This window comes from Hermetia illucens, chromosome 4 (assembly GCF_905115235.1).
Source record: "Hermetia illucens chromosome 4, iHerIll2.2.curated.20191125, whole genome shotgun sequence".
Taxonomy (NCBI): domain Eukaryota; kingdom Metazoa; phylum Arthropoda; class Insecta; order Diptera; family Stratiomyidae; genus Hermetia; species Hermetia illucens.
In genome coordinates this window covers 74,066,880-74,091,301 of record NC_051852.1, presented here as the reverse complement: position 1 = coordinate 74,091,301, position 24,422 = coordinate 74,066,880, and the positions used below count along the sequence as shown (strand labels likewise).

General features: G+C 40.8%; 1 protein-coding gene across 2 annotated transcripts in view; it reads left to right on the top strand.

Moving 5' to 3' along the window:
* The first annotated feature begins 2,460 nt into the window (after positions 1-2,460).
* The window catches only part of LOC119654819 (sodium/potassium/calcium exchanger 3), an 84,134-nt gene continuing 62,172 nt past the window's right edge, over positions 2,461-24,422 (top strand). For both annotated transcript variants that reach the window (XM_038060380.1, XM_038060379.1), the window contains exon 1: positions 2,461-2,606. In XM_038060380.1, coding sequence (XP_037916308.1) covers positions 2,573-2,606 — 34 coding nt within the window. In that variant the 5' untranslated portion in view covers positions 2,461-2,572. The remainder of the gene's footprint in view (positions 2,607-24,422) is intronic.

The window sequence follows — 24,422 nt, the reverse complement described above, 5'->3', positions numbered from 1 at the left end:
TCTGCTTCATTCCTGCAATAAGATGCCCCATTGGGCCTCTGCAAAATATAACTCTGGACTGGAAGTGAATGCTACGGGCTGGCTCTGAAGATCCGAGCCGGCTGGACTTTGCTTCTCTGCTCTCATAACAACAGTCACGGTCTTAGGAGTTTGTGGCATCAAAACGGCGCACCAAAGCGCTAATTGGGGTCCTCGGACCGGCCACTGAAAACTGCCTACCTGGCCTGGAATCTTGCTCCCATTATTTCCGTCAAGTTGTAAGGGAATCTTAGATTATGTCTCTTAAAATTATCGTTAAATCTATAGACCTTGTCAGCTGTGCGTCTTAATTCTATGTATTTGTTTCGTTGGCAGGATTTGTTCTTTTGATGCTTAGACATATTTCGATACTATTTCTTCATTCTGGTGTTTTTCAATTTTAAATCGGATAACTGGGTTGAGTTTGCTACTCCCATTATTTGCGATTCGACATCGATAGCATACTCTGACGAAATGTTGGCCGTTATGATAATTTTGCCCGCAGTATGAACAGACGTCAATACACCTCGTTTCCCAATGCGGACGTGATCGATGTCATTTAACGTCATCTCATATGGTCAGGCCCAAGTTCTTTTGCATCCTGCGATAAGGGAAGCAATTCGATGGAGCTGCCATATTTCTACCGCAAGCAAATTCTGTGGGAATACTTCCGTTCTGGTTAGTTATATCGTCGGGATTATCGGCACCAGTAGTTCCACGTAGATCAACTCTTTTCCGATTTTTGCTTTGAACTCGCCGAGTACTCTCTTCACGTTATTCAAGGGTAATCAATGAAACATTGACTCCGTTGAAGCATATGTTGATTAACCAAACGTTAAAAAACTTAGTTTTCATTCGAATCACACTAATTCCTTCATTGAATGGTCTTAAGTTTGTGATGCGGCGGGTGAAATTCTCGTGGACGATAAAAGCTTTGCCACATTCTTGCGTTCCAGACTTTTTCCGCTTTCGAAAATAAAGTATTCGCGAGCCTGACAATATCCTTTTCTGGACCTCTCCCACAGCGGCAGTTCTGAACAGGAAGTGGACGTTTTTGTTTCCAAACTTGTAGTCCTTTTTCCATTGCTGAGGCTCAGTTTCGGTTTCCAAGTAATTAATATACCTGAACAGGTTGTCAGTCTGTTGCACAGTTCCGGACCTGGAGGAGACCAGTCGGTTCATTTCTATTATACGGCGCAGAGGCCTTTCCATTCGTTCCCTTTCGTCCGCTGCTTTGCATTGCCCAAGGGTTACTAGCGTGAAGATGAGGGTAGTGTTTGTTAGTAGAGCTGTAGGTGTTAAATTTTCCAGATATTTGTTGAGGGTGTTCAGATGTCCCAACAGAGCATTAGGCTGTCGTACGGGAGGTCACGTTTCTAATCTCACTGGTGGAAGTTGGATTTGTATCGGGACTTGACATTGGATACCAGTTGGATACCAGTTGTGAATGAGTATCTGAGTCAAATCAGGGCAATGCCGAAAACATTGCTTCTTGCAGCGTACTACTACAGTCTTAAAAGAAGTATTTTGAGACAGTTCAAGGCCCAGATCCAATTGAATTGTTCCCCAACGATTATTATTGTTATCATTTGTTGACGATTGAGAATTTTAGTGCTGAATCTGCGACGCCCCCTGAAGAACATACAATCTTTCAACCCCCTTCCCTGCTGTTTGTTGTAGGTTATTGTCGGGTTCGTTCTTTTCGGGGTCTTCTTCTTCCTTGGCAGTGGATAAACCAGATAAAGAACTTTGTTTTGACATCAATCACGGATGGTTGATCATTTTTTTTTACAACAGTGAATACCACTTCAAATTTTCTTTTTGACGATTTTTTACTTAGAAACACTGTGTGCAAATGTATGCCGTCGACTTTGTATTCCAGCCATTTTGTTTCTTGGACCCTCAGGCTGTGATGCTGGATCCTGAAACTTCGTTCAGAAGCTATCGCAGAATTTCCAAAGTCCAAAGTCCGAGTGGTTTTCCTGGTTGTGCATCACTATTTTTTCTCAAGGCGATGTGGTGTTGGCCCAGGACCATCCACCCTATTTGGAGGCACGATCACTGATCGCCAACACCCAACGTTAAGAAAAGATAGACGTGCACCTTCCAACCTCTAGTTCATTAAAATTTCCACATTCAGGCCACCAACATAACCCAGGACTATGCTTTCCAAAAGACAAGTCCACTAAGATACAGCATGACGTGTTATTCGCTTCCTTGGACCGCTCTTTAGCGTAAATTCACTTCACGCCCTTAAGCAATAGAGCCGATTAAAGTGGCTAAATTGCCGCTGACTAATGGCACATCTATGCGGCTTAATATAGGCATTGAAGGTACAGTAGCACTCGAAAACGTAAAACTTTTTCAACAAGCATTTGTGTCGCATTCTACGGGCCAATAACAGCTCATAGGTCAATAGCTTGATGCCACCGCCACTGGACCTGGTCGCCAGTATCACATCTAAATTGTTACATGGTGTACTTGTACAATGAGAGATGATGAAAACACTTAACAGACTTTAGAGCAGTTTGCTAGTGGCCACCATTTTACAAACATGGAAGACTATTGGGGTCTCGAAACAACAAATGGTATTTTTGCTAAATAAATAATAGAGAATATTTTAAGTTTAACGTTTGTAGAATCTTTGGAAATTTCGTTACTGTAATCTGAAACCTGCTAATTAGATGAATTGTTTTCTGTTGAGGGTAGTTACCACTTCTGAATTCGTTGGAGCTAACAATTAGCCGGATGTGGTTGATTCGGTAGTGAAAAGTGCGTGATTTGTGCAGAGGGCAAGAAATTGTGAATTATAATAAATAAATATATAAAGTGCGTCTTTATGCGCTTTGCGGATGCTCGAGAAAAACGAGAAAGCAGTTATTCGTATGATTTGAAAAAGTGCTAAAACAAGTTGGAACAGAATTGTCGCCAAAGTGAACGGAAGAGAGAATGGAGCGAATAAAACTAAGAATGTGGTGAAGATAAAGAAGAATGGCATGATGGAACGTAAAAGGCGTTTTTGATTATTAAATTAAGTGAACTAAATTATAGTGATTGATATACTAACGTCCGTTTGAACGTAGTACCTACTCCAGGCTGGTTCGTGGAGAGTGGGTGCATATGCGTCCCATGGCGATTTGCGTGCGCAATGGCAAACTGTCGGATATGTATATCTGTACCGTAGTGGCTTGATTTGAGTATACACTTAATTATGCGAAAGTAAAGTAAAATATTAGTGTAATATCATGGAATCAAAACTCGGAACGGCTGAAATCGAACGGGCCACCCCTACCTTTCGGGGCACCCTGTGCAAGGAGTAACCTATTGAACCGAGGCTTCCCAATCACTTGCTGCATTTCCAATCAGTTATTGGCTCTGACTTTTCAAACGTGACTCGGAATTTCGGATGTTCTCATATAAAAGTTCATCCGCTAAATTGAATTAAAGCGAACATCATGACTGAAATTAGTTTTTTAAAGTGAACTTTGTTTACCACTTACTGAATGGACACTTGCGTTTGGAAAATTTCTGAGCATGCTTTGTTCAATCGTCTATTTTGGACTGGAGGTGGCTTAATTAATTAATAGCGTGATAACCGTCATCTTTAATGTGCGCTAATTATATGGCCGCGCGTACATCATGTTAGCGGCTCGCTTTACTTTCATTAGGCGCTTTTCTTATTAATTGGCAAAAGTTCAAATGGGATTGAGATGTCAGCGAATAGATTGTGAAAATCGGTCTTAGCTTCCAGACGGCGTCAATTTGACTTTAACTGCTGCTAATCATTTGGCCAGCCTTTGTAAAGGCTTGGGAAGGCTTTACAGTGTTTTCAAGGGCGAGAATATCCCTCGTTTCGAGGCACATTATTTTGTTTCTTTGTACACCTCAAAGCTACTTATTCAGATTGAAGGATAAAAATAATTGCCACCCGGCTGTAGTTCGGAATCCTTTGATATCACTTTGAGAACTGACAATTGTTAGACTAATCTCCATTGTACTCTTGGAATTCGATCTGGTACCAGTTGAAAATATGCATCTAGATGGCTATGACAAATACTTCCGGTTATATGTATGTATTACATTTATAAGAGAAAAGATTATATCGCACAGCATATGTTAATGTTCCCGGGAACAGTGCTACCTTTGAGGAGCTACTAACGAATGTTAACGTGCACAACAGCTGGTTGCCAATGCCACGCATGGAATTCGATTGACAGCTGGTTGTGTGTTTGATCTGGTAGGACAAAATTCGGAGGTAATCCTCTGGAAGTGTACTTCAAGGAAGTTTCGCATTCCTTCGTTTCGCTTTAGGTCTCCCACCTACTGACGGGAATATCAGTAAACCATCCTCCGAGCTAGACAATTACGTTCAAGTCATGCGTCCATCATGCCTTCTGGGCTGAATCCAGCTCCTGGAACCTCTGACAACTAGGTTGTGGGGCTCGATATCATCATCATCATCATCATCAACGGCGCAACAACCGGTATCCGGTCTAGGCCTGCCTTAATAAGGAACTCCAGACAGCACCGGAGTCCACCAATTCGATATCCCCAAAAGCTTCATCTCAGGCAGGGTCTGGCTCGTCTTCTTTTTCTACCAAAGATATCGCCCTTATAGATTTTCCAGGTGGGATCATCCTCATCATCATCCGGATTAAGGGACCCGCCCATCGTAACCTATTGAGCCGGATTTTTTCCATAACCGGACGGTCATGGTATCGCTCATAGATTTCGACATTGTGTAGGCTACGGAATCGTCCATCCTCATGTACGGGGCCAAAAATTCTTCGGAGGATTCTTCTCTTAAACGCAGCCAAGAGTTCGCAATTTTTCTTGCTAAGAACCCAAGTTTCCGAGGAATACATGAGGACTGGCGAGATCATAGTCTTGTACAGTAAGAGCTTTGACCCTATGATGAGACGTTTCCAGCGGAACAATGTTTGTAAGCTGAAATAGGCTCTGTTGGCTGACAACAACTGTGGCGGATTTCATCGGCATATCTACGGCAGACAAGTGCAAACTAGCTGTTGCAAAGCTAGCAAGACGTTAACTCTGTCAATAAACGCTATAAAAAATTTTGACGAAATACAAAAGGCAATACCGAAAGTGGACAATATCTCTCTATATCCTAATGCTTCACGGTAAATCATTACATCAAAGTATTTCACCGCTATTTAGCCCTTTGCTGGATTTTCAGCCGCGTCTGTAATACATAACGTCGTCTTCATATTTGAAAGTCGGCTTGACTGTAAAGTGCACAATGCATAGCTTCTCGACGCTTAGGCTGTCGATCGTTGTGATCGCGATACTTTAGGTAAACTCACGGGAAGTGTGTGAAAGTGGTGCTTCGAGTGCAGTTGAGCAACATATTTTTGTCATTCTTAAACGCCCGTCCCAATGAGTCCTCCAATACGTCCACTTTACCTCAAAACTGCTACCCTTTCATGGTAGTATATGTCTGTTTTGTTTTTTGTTTTTCCTGACTAATCTTATCGACAGTTCCTTGATGTAATTTTGTATGTTCTTTTAGTTAAATAACCTGGCCTAGCTTTCAACCTTTGTGGTGACTTTTGTTCAGTGATTAAGCTCCTAAAAATATATGACTTACTCGGTTCGCCCGGCTTTCCAATTAAACGTTAATCGCTATCAGAAAAACTTCTTCTTCAACCATTGTCTCATTCGGAAGTGGTTTCTGCTTGTCTTTATCGATTGCGCCATTTTGCTCAGTGATAGGCCTGACCTTGATGGAGTCGAGTGGTTCTCAAATCACCATCGAACGTATCAAACCAATGTTGTTTCGGCCGGCAATTTGGTTGTTTCATCCCGATTTCGATATTCAGACCAATTTTAGCGAGTACTCGTCAGCGCGAATTACATGACGGATTACTATCAGCCAATTTGATTGCAGCTATTTTAATCGCTCAGTTCTGGGCAGGTCGCTGCTGTAATAGAGCCTATTTCACTGTGGTTGGTCGTCAAAACTCTGTTTTGTTCAGATTCATGAAGCGGTCCTTCCACTTTTGGACAAGTTACCGAGATCAACGTTATTGTGAAGTGCTGAAAAAACAATAGCCACACTCTCAATTTGTTATTGACCAATATTCCTGATAATCTATTTTTAAGGTTTCATGTAAACACAAATTATTAAAATCGGTTCAATGTCTGTCAGGCAGTCTGTCTGTCTGTCACACCCGATTTACTCAAAAACACCTTTACCGATTGCTTTGAAATTTGGTGAGAAATGTGGTCTATGTGTCCCTTTACGTGCAGCTAGTGGCGCCATTTTGTGTTGAATTTTAAAGGGGGCACCCCACACATGCGAAATTATCGTGTACATTTATTTTTCACAGAACATGGTCATGTGGGGTATCAAATGAAAGTGCTCAATTAGTACTTTCCGAAGCTGTTATTTTTGCTGATATTGAGTGAAACCTAGGGGCCTAGTAGGGCTGAAAATGTGTGCCTCAAAAAGTGAAACAGGTCTTGTTCTCAGAACTTATCCAACCGAAAAATCTGGAAAAAATTACAGTGATGCAACTATATGAAATCTAGGCCTCAAAATATATCTCATTCCGATATCTGCGCAAATAAAGTTAATAATAGTATATTACCATGTTTTGGAAATTTACCGGGAAGCCCCCGTTAAGTTCATCCCAGGACTGCAAAATTTGACATCAGCATTCGCATTTCAGGTAAATTTATGGCATCCAAGACATGTATGACGTCATCATCATATAAAGTTAACTTATATGAACGGCGGGGTCGTGGGAACATTTTAGTTTTCCTGTTTTGGCTTTTTTTAGTTATTTACATTTCAGTGACAATTACTGCCGGTAGATGTGTATGGATATGTATATGCTAATAAAGCTTGCTGACAGTCGAAAATCGTGCCTAGTGAATTTCTCACATAAGATGAACACAAAACCTTTATACCCGAAGCGCCTGGCTTCCGGTATTCGGACTTGTTTTTATTTTCTGGCAATTCAATCTATTTCCATTTCAAATATAAAATTCGTCGAAATTCCCTTTTATTCTTCTAAATCAGTTTGAGTTTTTTTAGCACTTTGACTGGTGTTTTTTCCATTACTTTTCTGAACTATTTTATTGCTGGATGCGGCTCTGATGTGCAGAAACAGCACTGACTTTAACGCTGTCGCTCGAATAATCAATTTGTTATGTAGAATTCAGCTACTAGGTCATGAAGTCCTTGAATGTTAAAAAGATGTCCATAAAATCTAGATTGCTTCTATTGATTAGTCTTTCTCCTCTAAACTCTCTTTCAATGGTTGCTTGCCGTCACAATTTTTTTCCCTATCAGCCATATGTCAAGATTTCATTCTTGGTTTATTTAGGTTACCTGGACGACAAGAATAGGTAGTCTGAAACTATTTCCTATTGTGAGCGCATCTATTGATCATGTCTAGTTTGTTTTCCATAATTTACCATTTCTATGCTAAAGAACTGATTGATGCAAGTGTCTTCTACAATCTTTCCGAAATACGATACCGTGACTCCACAAAATGTCGACCTTCTTATTATTTTTGAAGTATGATTTACAGGGCTTTTGCGCTACTTTAACCCGCCCATGATTCCCTAGAATTGTACGTGAACATATTCGCTTGGAATTTCGTTTTCCCGTTACAGTTGCATTGCGAATTTTTGTACATGCATATACGACGTCTAATAGGAGAATCCTCTCTTTCATTGTAGTCGGAATACCGGAAGCTCGCGCTTTGGGTATAAAGGTTTTGTGTTCATCTTATGTAAGAAATTTCAACGCACATTTTTCTATCGGTACATAGCCTTAAATCCAACCTATTCCTTCATATTTTTCCAAACTACAAGCAATACGTACATATTACAGTCATAGGTATTATACTCACCCTAAACAAACAAACTGCTTATTTCCGAATACTGTACATTTATATGCGCGTATATAAACTCATACACATATTTCCGATTTACTTCGTGCATAAAAGCATTCATATGTACACATATAGCACGTATATTAAATACGGCTGTAATGTACGGCGGAGCTGCGGCGGACGTGTCTTTCTAAGATTTTCCACCTCCGTGTACGCACAAAAAAAAATGTACAAATATATCTATCTGAATTAGACACTACCCGCAAACTTCATTAGCACGCATATACTATATATCTATATACACACAATTCTGGTTGGAGTAATTGATATTCATATACAAATGACTAAAAAGCTAAAACAAAATAATTCTTTGCGACCCCATTCATAAGAACTCATTTCGCCATGGTATTGATGAATTGATATGTGATGATGATGTGATGTAGAATGCACGAAATTCACGAAAAATGGCAAAGCTTCAACCCCTATGACTTTGTTAATAATAGTTGGATTTTGTTCATACTTGACCAAATTGTGCATTATTCACTACACCCAAACCAAATTTTGTTGGATGCCGGGTAAGTTTCTAAAATGTGGAAATATACTATTATTAACTTCATTTGTACAGATATCGGAACCGGATGTATTTTGAGATCTACATTTCATAGAGATGCACCATTGTGATTTTTTCGGATTTTTCGGTTGGATAGGTTCTGAGAACAAGACCTGTTATACTTTTTGTGGGTCATATTTTGAGCCCTCACTCCCCTACGTTTCACCCAATATCAAATATGGAACCAGTTTTGAAGTACTATTTGAGACCTTCCATTTAATACTTCACATGGCCACATTTTATGAAAAAAAATGTTGCACCCTCCATTCACATGTATGGGGAGCCCCCCTCAAACTTAACACAAAATGGCACACACACTCTTACTAATTTTCGTGACAATCGGTCAAGCCGTTTCCCAATAAATAGGGTGTGACAGACAGACAGACGGACAGACAGACACGGACTCGATTCTAATAAGGTTTTGTTTAACACAAAACCTTAATAAAAATGAACAAATGAATGAATCCGAAGCAATGCATTTTTTTATAATCACCATCCGCCCCATAAGGAATGCGTGCTTATTGATTGATTCGGAGTTATCCCATCATGCTGCCACGTATTGTGGAGTTCCAACCAATCCGGAAGTTCGGGAACGGATTCATATTTGTTCTTTGGTAATGACAGTCTCGTTGCTTATGCGTAATGCTTTTGAATTGTAAGTAATGGAAAGATTCATATAAAAGTATATATATGTATCAATATCAAAACAAAACAAGTCGGGAAACCGGAAGCTTGACGCTTCAGGTATAAAAGGTTTTGTGTTTTCTTATGTGAGGAGCATAACGTAGTTCTCCATTGGCCAATAGCATTGACACGAGATATTTAAATCACTCAGTTCTGTCAGCGGCGGTGACCTGTCCAGAACTAAGCGATTTAAATATCTCGGGTCAATGCTATCAGCCAATGAAGAACTGCGTAATGAATTTGCTTCACGCATTAACGTAACCTAGATAAGGTGGCATTCCACAACTGGTGTTCTTTGTGATTGACGTATCAGCGCACGTCCCAAATCTAAAATTTACTGCAATGTCGTTCGCCTGTCGCTCTCTATACTTCTGAGTACTTCTGGCGTACTATAAAAGACAATGAACGGCGTTTTGCGGTAATGAGGTGTTCCATTGGAGTAGTGGCGTGACACATTTTGATCACATCCGAAATGAGGATATCCGCGATCGATATGGAGTTGCATCGATCGATGTATTGATAATAGTCGTGAGTTGCAATTATTTATATGCACGTATTGTGTGAGTCAATTGCCCAACCACCTGTTTGCTTTAAATATAGACATCTGTCTGCTAGTTGTCTGATACAGGCTGTCTGATGTCAGACTCAGACATTTGTCTGAGCCAGCCTCAGACATTTGTCTAATACAGAAGCAGACAACGTCTGAAACAGACATTTGTCTGACACGGACATTTCTCTGTTTGATATCTAATATAGGGACAGATATTTACCTGACAAAAGCACAGAAGAAGTAGAATATGTTGTCTTTGCTTTCAAATGCTTTCTCTTCCCAAGCAATTCGTCATGTTTAAAATATATTTCGATCTATATATGTACATACTTTTTTGTCAACACCTACAACACCGTTTAATTTTCTTATTGGAGATAAAAGCCTAAACACAATTACGATACATGCGGAATGCGGAGGGAAGAAGTTGCTGACCGCACGCAGCTTCAATGTACAATGAAGATTTCAGGTCGGCAAAGTTCGCTCCACGTCGACAAGGTTCGTTGTGATGGCAGATTGCGCCATTTGCAATTTCGCGGTGCTTTTTGTTTTCGGCTGCTAATTTTGAATATAATTAATTTAAATGAATTCGTTTTGAGAGCTGCGGAAGGCACTATTTGCGTTGCAAGTGCTAATTGTTAATGTCAGTTGCATTAGTCGCGTGGCATCCATTCATAAAAATTGAATTTAAGCTGGAGGTATGTGTACTCGTAGAGGCATTAATTGTATGCTTTTCATAATAACAACAACTAACTCATCAACAGCCAAAAGCTGTCGATGTTGGTGTCTGATTCCGTTTCTTCTTTTGAGGCTCTCCAGATTCCTTCGCATTGATTCTCAGTTGCAGGCGAGAGTTCAAATCCGTATCGTGAATTTTGCCACTTCATCTTTTAGACAGAAGTTGACAGCGGGATTATGTCGTAAGAAGAGCTGCTTCTCTTTTTGTTGAACTGGAATCTTTGTAACTTGACTTTTTTAATTTTTGTTGATGTTGATGATGATGATATATTGATACGATAATACCCGTTGCAGTTGGAGTATATCATTACCAAAAATCTAATATCTCCATAGACGGAACACTCACGTAGAAAATGCTCCGTGGATTCCGCTTCTTCATTAGAGGACATGTACAATTCCTATGTCCATATATGTCCAGCTAGTGAATTACTTAATTACTTTCGCAAGCCTTCTTGATTTTCGACAGGATAAAGCTTGCGCTATGCATGTTAGTTTCTGATAGGATAAGTTCAGTGTGTCTAGCAGCATTTAAGCACTGCCACTTGCCATTGTGGGAAGCTTGTTCCCAGTTTATGAAGACAGCTTTAGGCAATGCTACCGATACTCCAATTGTTGGTTCCGGTTTTCGTATGGGGGAGATTGAACCTTCTTTTGCTAAGACATCCGAGACTTCACTTCCCTCGATATCACAGTGCCCAGATGCCCAGAGTAATTCTACCGTATTTCTCTATTCTTGAACGATATTCGAGGTGATCAAAAAACTAGTCAACGCCCTCAGTGCAGCTTGATTATCACTGCAGATTGCGATTCGCCTGCCTTTAAATCGCTCATTAATTACTCTAGTTGCCGTCCTTGGAACCGCATACACTTCAACCTGAAAGAATATTGGATATTGACTCAAGGGAAAAACCCACTTCTCGTTTCTATTCGAGAGATAGACTCCTGCTCTAGAACCCTGTTCTGTTTTTGAGCCATCGGTTTAGAAGACCTCCGTGTATCCCACTAAGCATTCCTCTGAGACGTCCCAGTTTCTTGTTTGTTTGTTTCTAAGTGGGGATAATTTCATATCTTCTACCAAACAGAAGAACCCAAGAATCAGAAGGCATTGTAAGAACTGTATTCAGTTCTACCAGTAACTCTTCAAGGTTCTGTGCGCTCTACGCCCCTTGTTTTCCCATAGATCAAAGCGAATTAGCCCATGAGGTGCTGTCATTGCAGTGCTTTGAATAAATATATATAGGGGGCTGTAAATTGAGTAATGTATTTAGAGCTACGCCGGATGCGGTAATGCCACCGGCAACACCCAGATACACAGTTCTTTGCAATGTGGCTAGTTTACAGCGAAAATTCTTTTGTTTCATCTTAACCCACCACTCTATGGATGCATAAGCGAATAATGATAGCAACATATATCCACTTTACTACCTGAGGACTAAGTCCTTATGTCGAAGTAAAGGTTCGCATACACAGCCCATAAGCTGCGAGGGCTCTTTCAACTTTACCTATATATGTTTATTCCGAAGAAGATTCTTGTCTAGAATAACTCTCATATTTCACTTCTTCGGATAGTGGAAGGGTTGTACCCTTCAACTCTGGAAGGCAAAGACGATTCAGTATCCTTATTGAATCGCTTAGCATACTCCACAGAAGTGGTGATAGCACACCTCCTTGAAGGCTGACTTTCGTCACTTCCGACATCGCCGAAAAATATGTCTTGGGGGTTGCTCTAAGTGCTCTATCCCCTCCTGCTGACACCGTTTTTGGTAGTGTCCCAATTCCCCTTGCAATACTTTCGTGTTGAAAGATTTGTAGAAACCGACGATTCTTTTCCTCCTATTTCTGACACCTGTTCTCCGGGATGGATGGTGTACTTCCAAGAGAGCCTGTATAGACTCAACTCTGGAGTTCGTGAAAGTTTCATCCGGGTTTCTAGAAGAGCCCAAATTGGTCGACTCATCTCTTTCAAGGACCGAAATGGGACAAACGTCTTCATTGCACTCTGAAAGTGTGTGATTCAGAGTTTCCAATTCATCTTCTAGCACCAAAGGAGTCCTTATTCCCCTAGGGAACTGCACTTTATCGCCAAGAAGTACATTAAACTTTGTCCAATCCGTTTTCCGAGGGTTTCATCCTTGTGTTACAGATTGTTCGCCCGCAATAGTCATATTGGATTCTAGGTGTCGGTGATCTGAAATCATTGCGTTCTAGATCTACTGTTAATCGCAAAGTAGTCAATCTGATTGCTTATATGATGTCGGTTAGCTGAAACCCAATTGCCCTTATGTTAAGCGGTGTGCTCGAAAAATTTGCCACCAATAGCGTGACGGTGGAAGTCGCGGAAATCCACAAACCCCCCACTCATCTTCATCACATATCCGAGCAAGGTGTTGTGAGAGCCCACCTTGGCATTCAGACCACCCAACACGATTACAATAGGTAGCATCTCCTGAACCGCATATACATAATTGTTCGTAGAAAATATCTGTCTCTATATCGGAAGTCACAGTACAATCGTGATGCTCTTTAACCTGGACTGGAATCTTACAGTCAGAATCCTGTCTAGAGAAGACGCTTTGTGGTAGCCGTCAGAAACAATGCGGCACCGGATTTACGTCTCACCATGTTGTTTAGTTTAAGTTCAGAATGTCCAGCTTATATCGTTGGGATTCTCTCTTGAGTTGGATAAAGCGAACATTCTGGGGACCTTCAATAGCCAAAGATGTTCGGCATGAGGTAAGTCCCTACCCAATGGGCTGTTGACATTTCTGTAGCAGAAAAGTTTCGAAATTTGCTGGTTGTTAACTCAGAAATTTCTATCCCTTTTAGTCGCCTTCTAGGACAAGCAGGGAAGATTTTGAGTGTATAGTTTTCCCCTTGGACCAGGATTTTCAGCATAGCTTTCACTCACTTCCGGGTGTCTGGTGGAATTGCTCCAAATGTGCTTGAGGATGAGGAGGACGAATAAATTATTTCATTGAAATCTGTTCGAAATATTCCCGTCATCTATCCGTCGCGGCTCGTTGGTCGGTATGCACCATTCTTGCCATTAATGCAACAATGTGTTCGGTATCTTATGTGCCTTTTGACAAGCCAGTGCGGGTGTCCAGTTTATCGAAAAAATATTTATACTGGACTACTCGCGTAACAGCGATTGTGTCCTTTGCTTCCCGGCCAGTGTTTATTCGAGACATTTCTGGTAGAGCCGTTTGTTTTCACGGACTTTCTTTTGGGCCTCGTCATCCCAAAGTATCTAGGATGGTGAACCGTTTACCTGGCTTGGTGACCCGAGGGTTGCATAGGCCACTTTCTGGATCATGTTTTTAACTTGGTTCTATGTTTCTTGGTTTGTAATCGCGCAAGTGAGATCATTCCTCTTTTTCTCACGAAATCGGCAGCATTTAATGCGCGCCGGGCCAGTTCGGTCATCACGCTACTTTTTCCGTGGCTTGATTAGGTGACAGAAGTCAACGGCCGATAGTAGTTTCCAATGGTCTCACAGGGAACGGCTTAGCAATCAGTGACGATGGTAAAATGCCGGCGTCTTATTATAATATAGTGCCCCCACTATAAAATGTAGGGAGATCAGACGCATTAGAAAATGACTATAAGTTTTTTTACTCCAAAATTGTAGTTTCATCTACTAAATAACCATATCCGTTAAAATAACCAATTCGGAGGGCTCATTTGTTAATTATAATGGTTTACAAATTGAATCCTCACAAGGCGGAAAAGAAAGAAATCATCGACCGAGCAATTTGAATCTTATCTACGTATTTACTGTTTCTTACTTGTTACTTTTCTAGTAATCAATCGGTTTTTAATAGAAAAGTGGGAAATTGATACATGAATGGACAATCCTTCAAGTTATTTTACGTTTCGGCCGTAATGGTAGCAAGCTATATAGCAAATTCTGATATTTTTAACCAGAACGGCAATGAAAAATACGTGCCTGAAAGATTCATAGGCCGCAAAATGGGTTGCAGTTAAAGTTTAAACAATGTTAATTCACATTAAAACGATCGTCACAATTTAAACCTGACTCCAAAGAAACTGGATTCCGTCGGATGATGGCGCTCCGCTTCTTCCGAAAATCTCCTTTCGGAACAGTCGAAAAAGCTTTCTGCGGGATTTTGTGGAGCAAGGCACGAAAAAACATTCCATTGTTCACCTTAGCATTTCATGTGGAAAATTAATACTGACAGTTTTATATTTTTATGTGTAACTGACAGTTGCCGGCCGGTCAAGCTGTGACGTCACACAACATGCGCGGGTTTTTCAGTCTGAATTTGGTTGAAATTTAAAATGCTGATAATTTTAAACACAGTTTTTTTTTCAAAAACTTTCCTTGTGATTTCCGTCATTAGTGAAAATAGGGCGGGGACTCTATTGTTTGATGAAATATGTATTCACAATTACAAGGTCAATACGTTCTCCACTATAATTGCGTGATGCAAACCCTTTTCTCCGTAGCTCCTGTTGCCGCCTGCCTCTTCGCCAAAGCATTGTTCCGAGATTTTTTACTCTACGCGATAATTTTGTTTTGAACGACACTCTTGGTCGGCCTTTCGCTGGACCTGTCTTCAGAAGAGATCCGGTAGAATTGAGCATAATGGAATAACTCCAACTATATTTATCTCTTTTCCCGACCTCAGCATTTTATTTTGGTTTTACTGAGGATAGTACAAAGTACGTAATCTCTTGATCTGGGCTTCAGACCGGCATGCTATATAAATCACATGCGGAGTTATACATGTCAATACAAGGGCAAGTTTCTTTAGTTCTTTTCCAGTTCACTAACGGAGTCTTCATTTTGCTGATGATTGTAGTGAGTTATGCCGCTGACCCAAAAAGCCACATATTCGTTTCCATTACTGCGAATTTTCGTTTATTCTGATTTATACAGAGGGCGAGAGGGCAAACGATGATGTGGTATATTTCGGAGTTAAGACGTTAATTCTATTTTATGCGGGTTGGTTGGTACGTCAACTAATTTCATCATGCAGTTGATTATTGGCTGAAGTGCAAGAGGGCGTTTCTTTCTTAAACATAAATGGAGACGCGAATCTGATATACCAGCCACACTTTCAAGTTTCAAGTTTTATATTGAAGTGGTTGTGCTGTCTTGCCAATCAGGTGGTGATATATTGTCCTTAATAAAACGATTGAAGAACTTACTTGTATAGGTTGCTAGGCCTTAGCTCCTCGCTTTCAGAAGCGATTTCTTGTTTTCCCTGGTTCCATTCGGTTGATTGTACTAGCTTGTGTGACGTTGTAAAAAATGCGGCGCTGAAATTTTGGACGATATCAATATGCGATTGTGTCTGGATGACTCAGTGGTTAGAGCGCTAGACTGTCGTACGAAAGGTCCCTTTTCAGATCTTACTGGTAGTAGTGTATGGTGACTGGATGTTGAATAACACTCTACTCAGCTATGAATGAGTACCTGAGTCAAATCAGGGTAATATTCACATGGAAGCGCAGTGCTGACCACATGGCTTCCTACAGGGTGCGTGAATTTTGGTATCTAACTCCTCTATTTTCCAACCTTTATTAAAAATGAAATCAGTTTCGAAAAGTACTAATTGAGCCTTTGTAGATTAGGCGCTTTATGACGAAGATATTGTAAGGGTTGAACAGCCATTAATATATAATACTTCGGTTTTTTAAGATAGCCTCTTTGAACTGGGAAAAGTTCTCTCTCTCCCTTTTATGAATTGGCAGAACCCTTTGTATATGATATTCAACAGATTCAGTAACCAAATATCTGTGGAGTTTACTTAGTATCATTACGTTGTCAAGATTTTTGATGATTTCGTCTAAGTAGTCTACTATGCTTCGTTTTTCCTTCAGATTCAATTTATATGAGTTGTTTACAACAGTATTATACAAGTGTATAATACTTGGGAACCATTTCGGCTGCTTCCAGAATAAAAGTGAGGGAGTGTCTTTGCCTTTGACGAAACCGTAAGTCATCTGTTATCAAAAGTTACGTCGTTGGACTACCAACTAAACACCTATCCACAGTCAGAGAGCTACCCTGGAACCGTTTGTCACATTACTTCGGTCTAGCTTCCGAAACTCTCCCGCCTTGCGGAGTGTTCAAATCCGGTAATTATCTTTACTAACGGGAGGGGAGAGGAGGAAGGGAATTGTTATTTCAAGGAACCCCCTGCCATTCTTCATTCTTCTTCGCTACTAGAAGAACCCGAACGTATGGTAATGCGCAACACGGCTCCACCTATCGGCGCTCCTTAGCACCTCCTCGACAATGTAGCCTGGAGAGCGATCCCCTGTGTTTAAATAGAGCAACTGACGAATCCCATCTCACCTTCCACAAGAAAAAAAAGGTGTGGTGGGCGTCGTCTACAATTCAGTTGCCAAACATACAATTAGGAGATCGTGCCTTTCCAATCTTGTGCAGGTAAGACTGAAAACCGCCGTGCCCATTTAAAAACTGGGCAAGGAAATAGTCAGCCTCACCATGCTTCCAATCTAGTCACATCCCTAAGTTGCTAATGAGCCACGCAGTCCACCTGCCTCTAGTTTCATTTTGTCAAGAGAGTAGCCACTCATCTAGTGTGCATTGCCGATCTGAACGAGCAACCACCTCCCTTGTCTCTTCTCTCTTGTGCTTGTATATGACTCTAAATTCGTTAGTAAGAATGGCTCACGGGGAACCACGGCCGGAGGCAATGTGGTGGGCAGACGCCACCCGCAGAGCTGTGTCTATACTTGCGCGACAAGCGTAGAATATACCTCCGTCAGCCCATACCTCTGCTCTACGGCGTAGGACAGATTGCCCTGAACTCATCAGGAGACGTCGCCTGATGGACATAAGGCCCCAATGTTTGCCATTAGCCGGCTTAAGGCCTAAACTCCAGCTGCAGCCTTGTTCGCTGCTGCTTCTATTGGCTAAAAAAGCTCATCTTTGAGTGAAGAGTTAGTCCAAGGTACTTTGCAGTTGGGGTCGCAGCGTCGGAGTTCTCTTTTTAGATAGGATGACTAATTCGGTTTTTTTGTAGTGTAAGGTTGACACCATGAGCAGTCATCCATCCGTTTTCCTGTCGCATCAATATGCCAAGTCTGTTTTATGTCTATTCGACAATGCGTTCAGCAACAAGCGCCGTAACATCATCAGTATAACTGACCAGGCGACTCTTCTGGCATGTCGAGTCTAAGCAGGGTATCATAGGAAGCGCTCCAAAGGTCCGGCCCTAAGATGGATCTCTGTGCTACTCAGGGTCGCCTTTCCCTTTGTTGATCAACACAAGCCTCGCCACCTTCTAACAAGAAGGAAAAATGCCCTTTTTCAGGAAAGCCTTCTTGTTTTACTTAGAGAGGACTGCCTCCTTCCGCCGTCCTTGGCGCCCTCGCCGCCACTGTCATCATCCCGTACGGGGTGCGCAGGGAATAGTGCTCGCACAATGCTGTCCATCTGCTCGGGATTTAGTGAACAGGGTTTCCACAGAGCTTCGATTTTTCGGGTTACTAGTTTGTAATCGAGTCATCTCGCCGATCAGGTCTTACAAACAGCGAGCTTTGCTCTTATTTATTGCGCTGCGGAGTCTCCTTTTGGTTGTCTGTGCTCTGTCATTATGGTATATGTCTCCTCCCAGTCGTTTAGATGTTGTGTTAAACGATACTGCTTCCGCAGCTTTGCAATTTCCGCCGTCCACCAATACATAGAAGGCTTGCCACGTCTTGATGCCCTCCTGGGTGGAGCCGTGGTGGAATTTACGATATTTTCAGTTGCAGCGCCACCACTCCCAGGACTATCCTTTAGCATGACTCCACCTGCTTCACGAGTTTCGATAAACTTCCCGGTGTTCATTTTCGCGACGCCTCATATTCAGAAAGAGCGCCGGGGTAGTGCACATCGAGGGTTTGTGTCAATCGTTTTGAAGGCAAAGTATTGATGGTCGCTTGCTAAGAAGTCTTCCAGAATTTGCCACCCGTGCACCAGCGACACGAGTGTCTCCGACGCGAAGGTTACGTCGGGAAATTACAAAGCCTGTTCTGTCAGGCATCGTCCCATTCAGTGTCAGATATAATAATGATAATAATCGCTGGCGCAACAATCCATATTGGATCAGCGCTTTGAAGTGTGTTAGAGCACTTCATTCAAGATCGTTGCGCTCGCCCGAGATTATTACCCTGATTTGACTCAGGTACTCATTCACAGCTGAGTTGAATCGTGACCTTCCGTACGACAGCTTTCTGCTCTAACCACTCAGCTATCAGCTATCCTCAGTGTTAGATAGACACTGAAAAAAGTTACCCCTAAACACCGACTCCAGACAAAAGCCGTCCCCTAGGCCTGGGGAATAAACTCTAGGTGGGTGCCGTCCCGAACCCAGGTGGCAGCAGTACCAGATATGTTGGGGTGTCATAAGGCTGGGTGCTTGTTTCTTTACTGTTCACTGATGGGCACTAGATCAGCTTTGTTCTTCGCAGCGAACTGCGCTGGCAACTCGTGAGCGGTTGCACTCCGGTGTATATTGATTTGTAGGATGCGGATCATGTTGACTTCATCCTAGCTCTTTCCAGGTGGGAAGACTGGAGCTGTGAACCTCCAGTTTCGACATTAGTTGTAAAGGAGGGATGCGAGCGCTGGAAGGTGATCACTTATTTGATGGAGCCATTCTCAGAAACTATCTAACCCAAAAATCTGAAAAAATCAAGATCCTGCCCCTATATGGTGGTTAGGGTTCAAAATACTTTCTATACCGATATCTGGTTTTGCAGCAGATATTGTAGATACTGCAACAGTTGCTGGGATAGATTCCGATGTTGTTGTAAAATTTCTCTTTTCGGTTTAAAAAAATTGACTGCTGATAAGCATGTGGTCAATTGTTTTTCATGTATGTACACTACTGGGCTGGCTTTATAACTGGCAGTGCGCTTCTTACTATCATATCTAGAAGTATATTCTAAATTGCACTGAGTGCCTCGAAAAAAGATTCTCCTTTCTTTGCGAAGTTTATACTAATGAATACTACCTCATCGCTAAAGTGTTCTTTAGTTTAGTGGAGGAACTCTTTGTCAACATTCTGCTTCAAACCAGTGGAATTAGCAACAGGGAGAGGAGTATTTTTCAGAGTTCTAACTGGTTTGATTCTTACTGAAGTTAGAAGAAACGAATATTCCAACAGCCAATTTTTCCTTTAAATAATGTTTACAAATCCTAGCGTTAAAACTCGCCTTTGTGCAAGGATAATATTGCTAGCTACCGAATCTTCACTCCCCCCCCCCCTTTTTAATTGAAAAGCTTATAAAATACACTAGCTAGATGTATGACATTAGGTTTATCAGCTTCTTGCCAGTACCTTGCCTCTCATCCTATCTTCACATTATGTCCCCTAAACGTACCGTGAGTTTGCAGTTCCATTGACGGGGTTTTGATGGTCATTGGCAGAGTTATTTCAACATACCTAAATTACACCTTTACAGGGAGGTTCTAATTGAGGCGTTAAAAAACCTTAAGAGTTAATTGCTATTGTTCCAAAAGTATGGTTAGTCGTGAGGTTACACCTCCTAAGTATATTTATGTCATCAGATTGCTTTTTATGTGCTGGAATCATGTGCGATTTTGAAATTAGGGAAAACAGCAAATGTCGATTTAAGTGTTATATCTAAAAAAGCTATAAAATCCCATACTGATATGTAATTATTAGGTACTTCATACATATTATATATATATGTGCTTCCACTGTTAGTGAACAAAGAAAATTATATGCACATTTCATTTGTTAGTAAATTTCTCGCACGATCAATTCAATTGGAGCAATTGAATAATTAAAATGCCCCCAATGATGTATGTTTGCAATTCTGGCGGATCAATGTTGAGAAAATATTGAAGAGACTTAAGTGGATGCTAATCAATTTAAATTTCATTAGATTATTATGACAATTTCTAATTGCTCCTTTGACTTTGCCGGTAAGTGGTAGTCAATGACAGGCTACAAGGGACTCAATTAGTAATCGACCCCATGTTTAGTCTGGTAGCGTAAGGGGGGAGCCTAAAATTTTTGAAGTGCGCTTCCCGCACGGTTACTACGAGTACAATTGGTACCCTTGCAGAAGCTTAATGGTATAAGCGATTGATACATCTATATAAAACACGTGGGCTCGACGCATGCTGAGGGACGCTTCTGCTTTTCGTCTTTTTTGCATTTGGACGGTAGAGCGAAGTCTGTGGGTAGTTACAATCCGTGTCTAATTTAAGTTATTAAGAGGATGACCATTGGGAAAAATTAATATTGATGCTGTTTGTGTGACTTTAGCTTAGCATATACGCAAATGAACTGCTGAACTATTTAATGAAAAGTATTGATTAGTACTTGACGAAGCATATCTCCAGTTTGAGCTCGTTAACCTGACCAGTTCTTAAGTAGGAGAGATAGAATTCATTCTAAGAAACCACCCAATCGAAAAATTATATAAAAGACCATGAAGATGCCTCTATATACATAGAATCTAAGCCTCAAATTATCCCTCATACTGATTTCTGTTCAAATGGAGTTAAAAAAGAAAATATTATATTTTTGATTTTGTTGAAAAGTCCAAAAACGTAAAGCATAATATAAGGCATGATATTGAAACATTTGAAGCGAACGATTAACGAAGGTATGTTTAAGTTCGTAGGTTTCTGTGAATTTATTGTTACCCTAAGGCAGACACTAAGACACTATGACCTATTTACTATGTACAATGGCAACTGGAGAGAATAAAGAAACAGTGGGTCCTGGTTTTAAATCGTATTAATAAGAGAATTTCAGCTACCAGGATAGCTGGATGTAAAACTACATTTGTTTGCCTATCGGGACTTAAACAAAGCAAGGTTGTTGTTTAGGATCTGCGGGATCCTAAGTCCCCATCCACTTGATGGTGGACCGGACTAAATGAGGAGCAACTTACTCCCTCGTTTTTTAGTCCATGGATCCCTAGTATTGGAAAAGCATTTTACTACTTTCAATGAAAGTGTCGTCAATTAAAGGTACAGCGCTATCCTTTTAATAAGAATAGAGGAAGACTATTAGAGGAAATGCCTATCATTAACGTCTCTTTGGCGGTCAGTTCGACTTTACTTCACTTAATGGGTTAAATGTTTTATTTATAGTGTAAAAATATCGAGCTCATTCAATGTGATAACTCCCTATTGGCTTTGATAATGAGGTCAAATTGTACGATGAAGAAATTCATAAGCACAGTCCCTATCTTTCGCTATTTAAATAACTCTACTAGGAGGCTGCAACAGCTATATATTTCGGCAAAATTATACAGCAGATTATAATGTATAACACATTGTCCATCAAAACTGGACCCAGCCATTAAGACTCTCGGCGGCTCTTTATACTGAACTTCTGCCTTGTTATTCTACCACTCATATCGTTATAGTATATAGTATAGTACTCTGCAGAATCGCAAAATCGTTGTATTTTCATCCCCTTCAGTTTGAGACGTTCCAATGCAGTCTTAGAATTACTTTTTTTCGAGTTAGCAAAATCATTAAAATCGTCGTCAAAATGGGTATTAAAGGCATTAGTTTAAATCAAATTTTGTGAAATTTTTAGAATGTGTTCTAAGGGCTCATTTTAATCGATAGTCTCATATTATACAAGCTTCCTTGTATCACTACGAGTAATAGGGCGGTACTGGTCTCTGACCCGTTGTCCAGTTATATGGGCGTATCGCGTTAAACGCTCAATAAGGGACAACATAATGAACTACCTAACTGATCTTTCGATGAATAATACGGTGTCATAACTTTGCGACACGTAGCTCCTCCATGTGTGGTTCCACGAGTATTCCTTGAAAGAAATCCATCCTAGCCAACCCAATCACCAGGATGAAGGCATTAAATGAAAAGACAGGTATCAGGGAATTTGGAGTCCGCACATTTAAGATCAAGCTCCTCCTTGATCATACAACCCTATATATGCTGTTTTGCCTTGGCTTAGAGTTCTTTCAGCAGTTTTTACAGCAGAACAAAGACAGTCCTCCCTCTGTTGCGACAGCTCATCGATGCAGGTTCTGCTTGCACCAAAAAAAAACATGGTTAGTAGCCAATTGCAACCTTTTCACCAAGGAGGTGGTGTGAGTCTGTTGGTGCAGCTTGAATTTGGAGCATATCCGACCAAGTCACCGCTCAAGAGACTAGTTCCGTTCCGAGATATACGACTAAATCTACTCAGTCAAATTCATTTCAAAGTTTACTATTTCCTCTGCAAAGTAACTCTGTTTTCAGTTGTTAAGGTTTTTCTGGTATTCTCACACCAATTTTGATCTAGTTTGACGTGATGTGAAGCTTTTTAGGTTTCATGATTTTCAGAGACAATATAGATTTTACCATCTTGGATTCTTTCTACTGCACAGGTTTCTTGTCAACGTTTCTGTCTGAAATAGTGTGATGCGTTAGCCTAGAGTACTCACCGGCCATATTTTTGATTCACCTCATCTGTCTTTGTTTCATCTGTGTACCATTTTAACTGCTTTCACAGATGGTCATCTCCCTAGGAGTTTCGAACTAATTATAGAGATTTTGACTCGTCGAAACTCTTGTCAGGACTTTGACAATATGTATCACTGTTGATTTCTAGAGTGATGTTTGCGATTTCGTTGAGTTTACTGTGTTAATATAGCACAGGTGCCATACGCCATTAAGTTGGAATCGGTGTGCTATAAAACTCGTTTCTGCTTGCGCACGGGCGAGTATATTCCTCATGACAACCGTAATGCATAGCCAGACGGTTCTTTGCAGCTTAAAAAGTCCTTTGTAATTCTCGTGTGTTCTATCATGGTCCACCATACTAAACTAGACTAGAACTAGATAACTGTGAGTTCTACTACGACTTGATATATTCAATGTAACATTTCTGGTTTTAACTTCCATGTATAATATAACCTACAACTTTTCTTATTTCGTGTGGTAAAGAGTATTTGGTTGCCTTTGTTTATCAGATGTTCAGGATTTTTGTTTTTTTATCCTGTATCATTCCCAAATGTTCGCTGAATAAGCTCTGATTCTGTTTGCAGAATTTTTTCTATATTATTCTGATATCATGATCTAAAACTTGCAACTCATCTATTACAAACTTCTGCAGTGGGGGTGATACGGCTCCCCTTGCGGACATTCTCCGTGTAAAAATATTAGGCGAAGATGGCTTTACGGTTTCTTAGCAGGTCTGCCCTGGGAGCAGCGTGACCGTAGATGTTAAGTGCTCCTTTATATAATTCGCAGAACACAACATGACTACGAATTACATTGAGCGTAAATCCGCCCATTTTTTGGACCAAAGCTTGGCCAGAGCTGAACATATATTTGTTTTAAGGATTGTGTGGTTTGGTTCGACATGCGACATTCGATGCGGACTATCTTTGAAATTGCTTGCTATGTTGATTAGGTCTACGATAGCCGCCTCCTTGCTGCTGGATTCTGTTTCAATTCTCGAAACTAATTGGTTGGGGGTATACGGGATAAAATGCAGAGGGTAAGATATCAGCTTTTTATTCATGTGTTCCTCAACCAATATCACCAACATTTGGATAAGAAGCAAGGTTTGACTGATTGGCAATAGACTTTTGCCTACCCTTCGCTTCGCCTCGGCTTCGGTAGATACACCTGTCTCACCTGCTTGCATGCCGTCGACACACAACTGGAACATTGGCTCTATACATTATATTTTTACTAATTGCTCTTCAACGAGTAGAATAAATGGGAGTGATACAGGGTAGATTTCATCTGTACAAGGCGATTTGCAGGATTCAAATCAAGTGGGTTACTTTGGGTATAAAAGTTGCGTGTTCATCTTATGTGAGGAAATTTCTATGCGCAGTTTTTCATTCGTACAAAGCAAAAAAATGCAAAATATTCCTTCATAAACTGCTAAATATTGTGTTAATCATAAATAAACAAACGTTGCCCATCCAAATTGATCTAAACACTCAGCTATCCGACCAC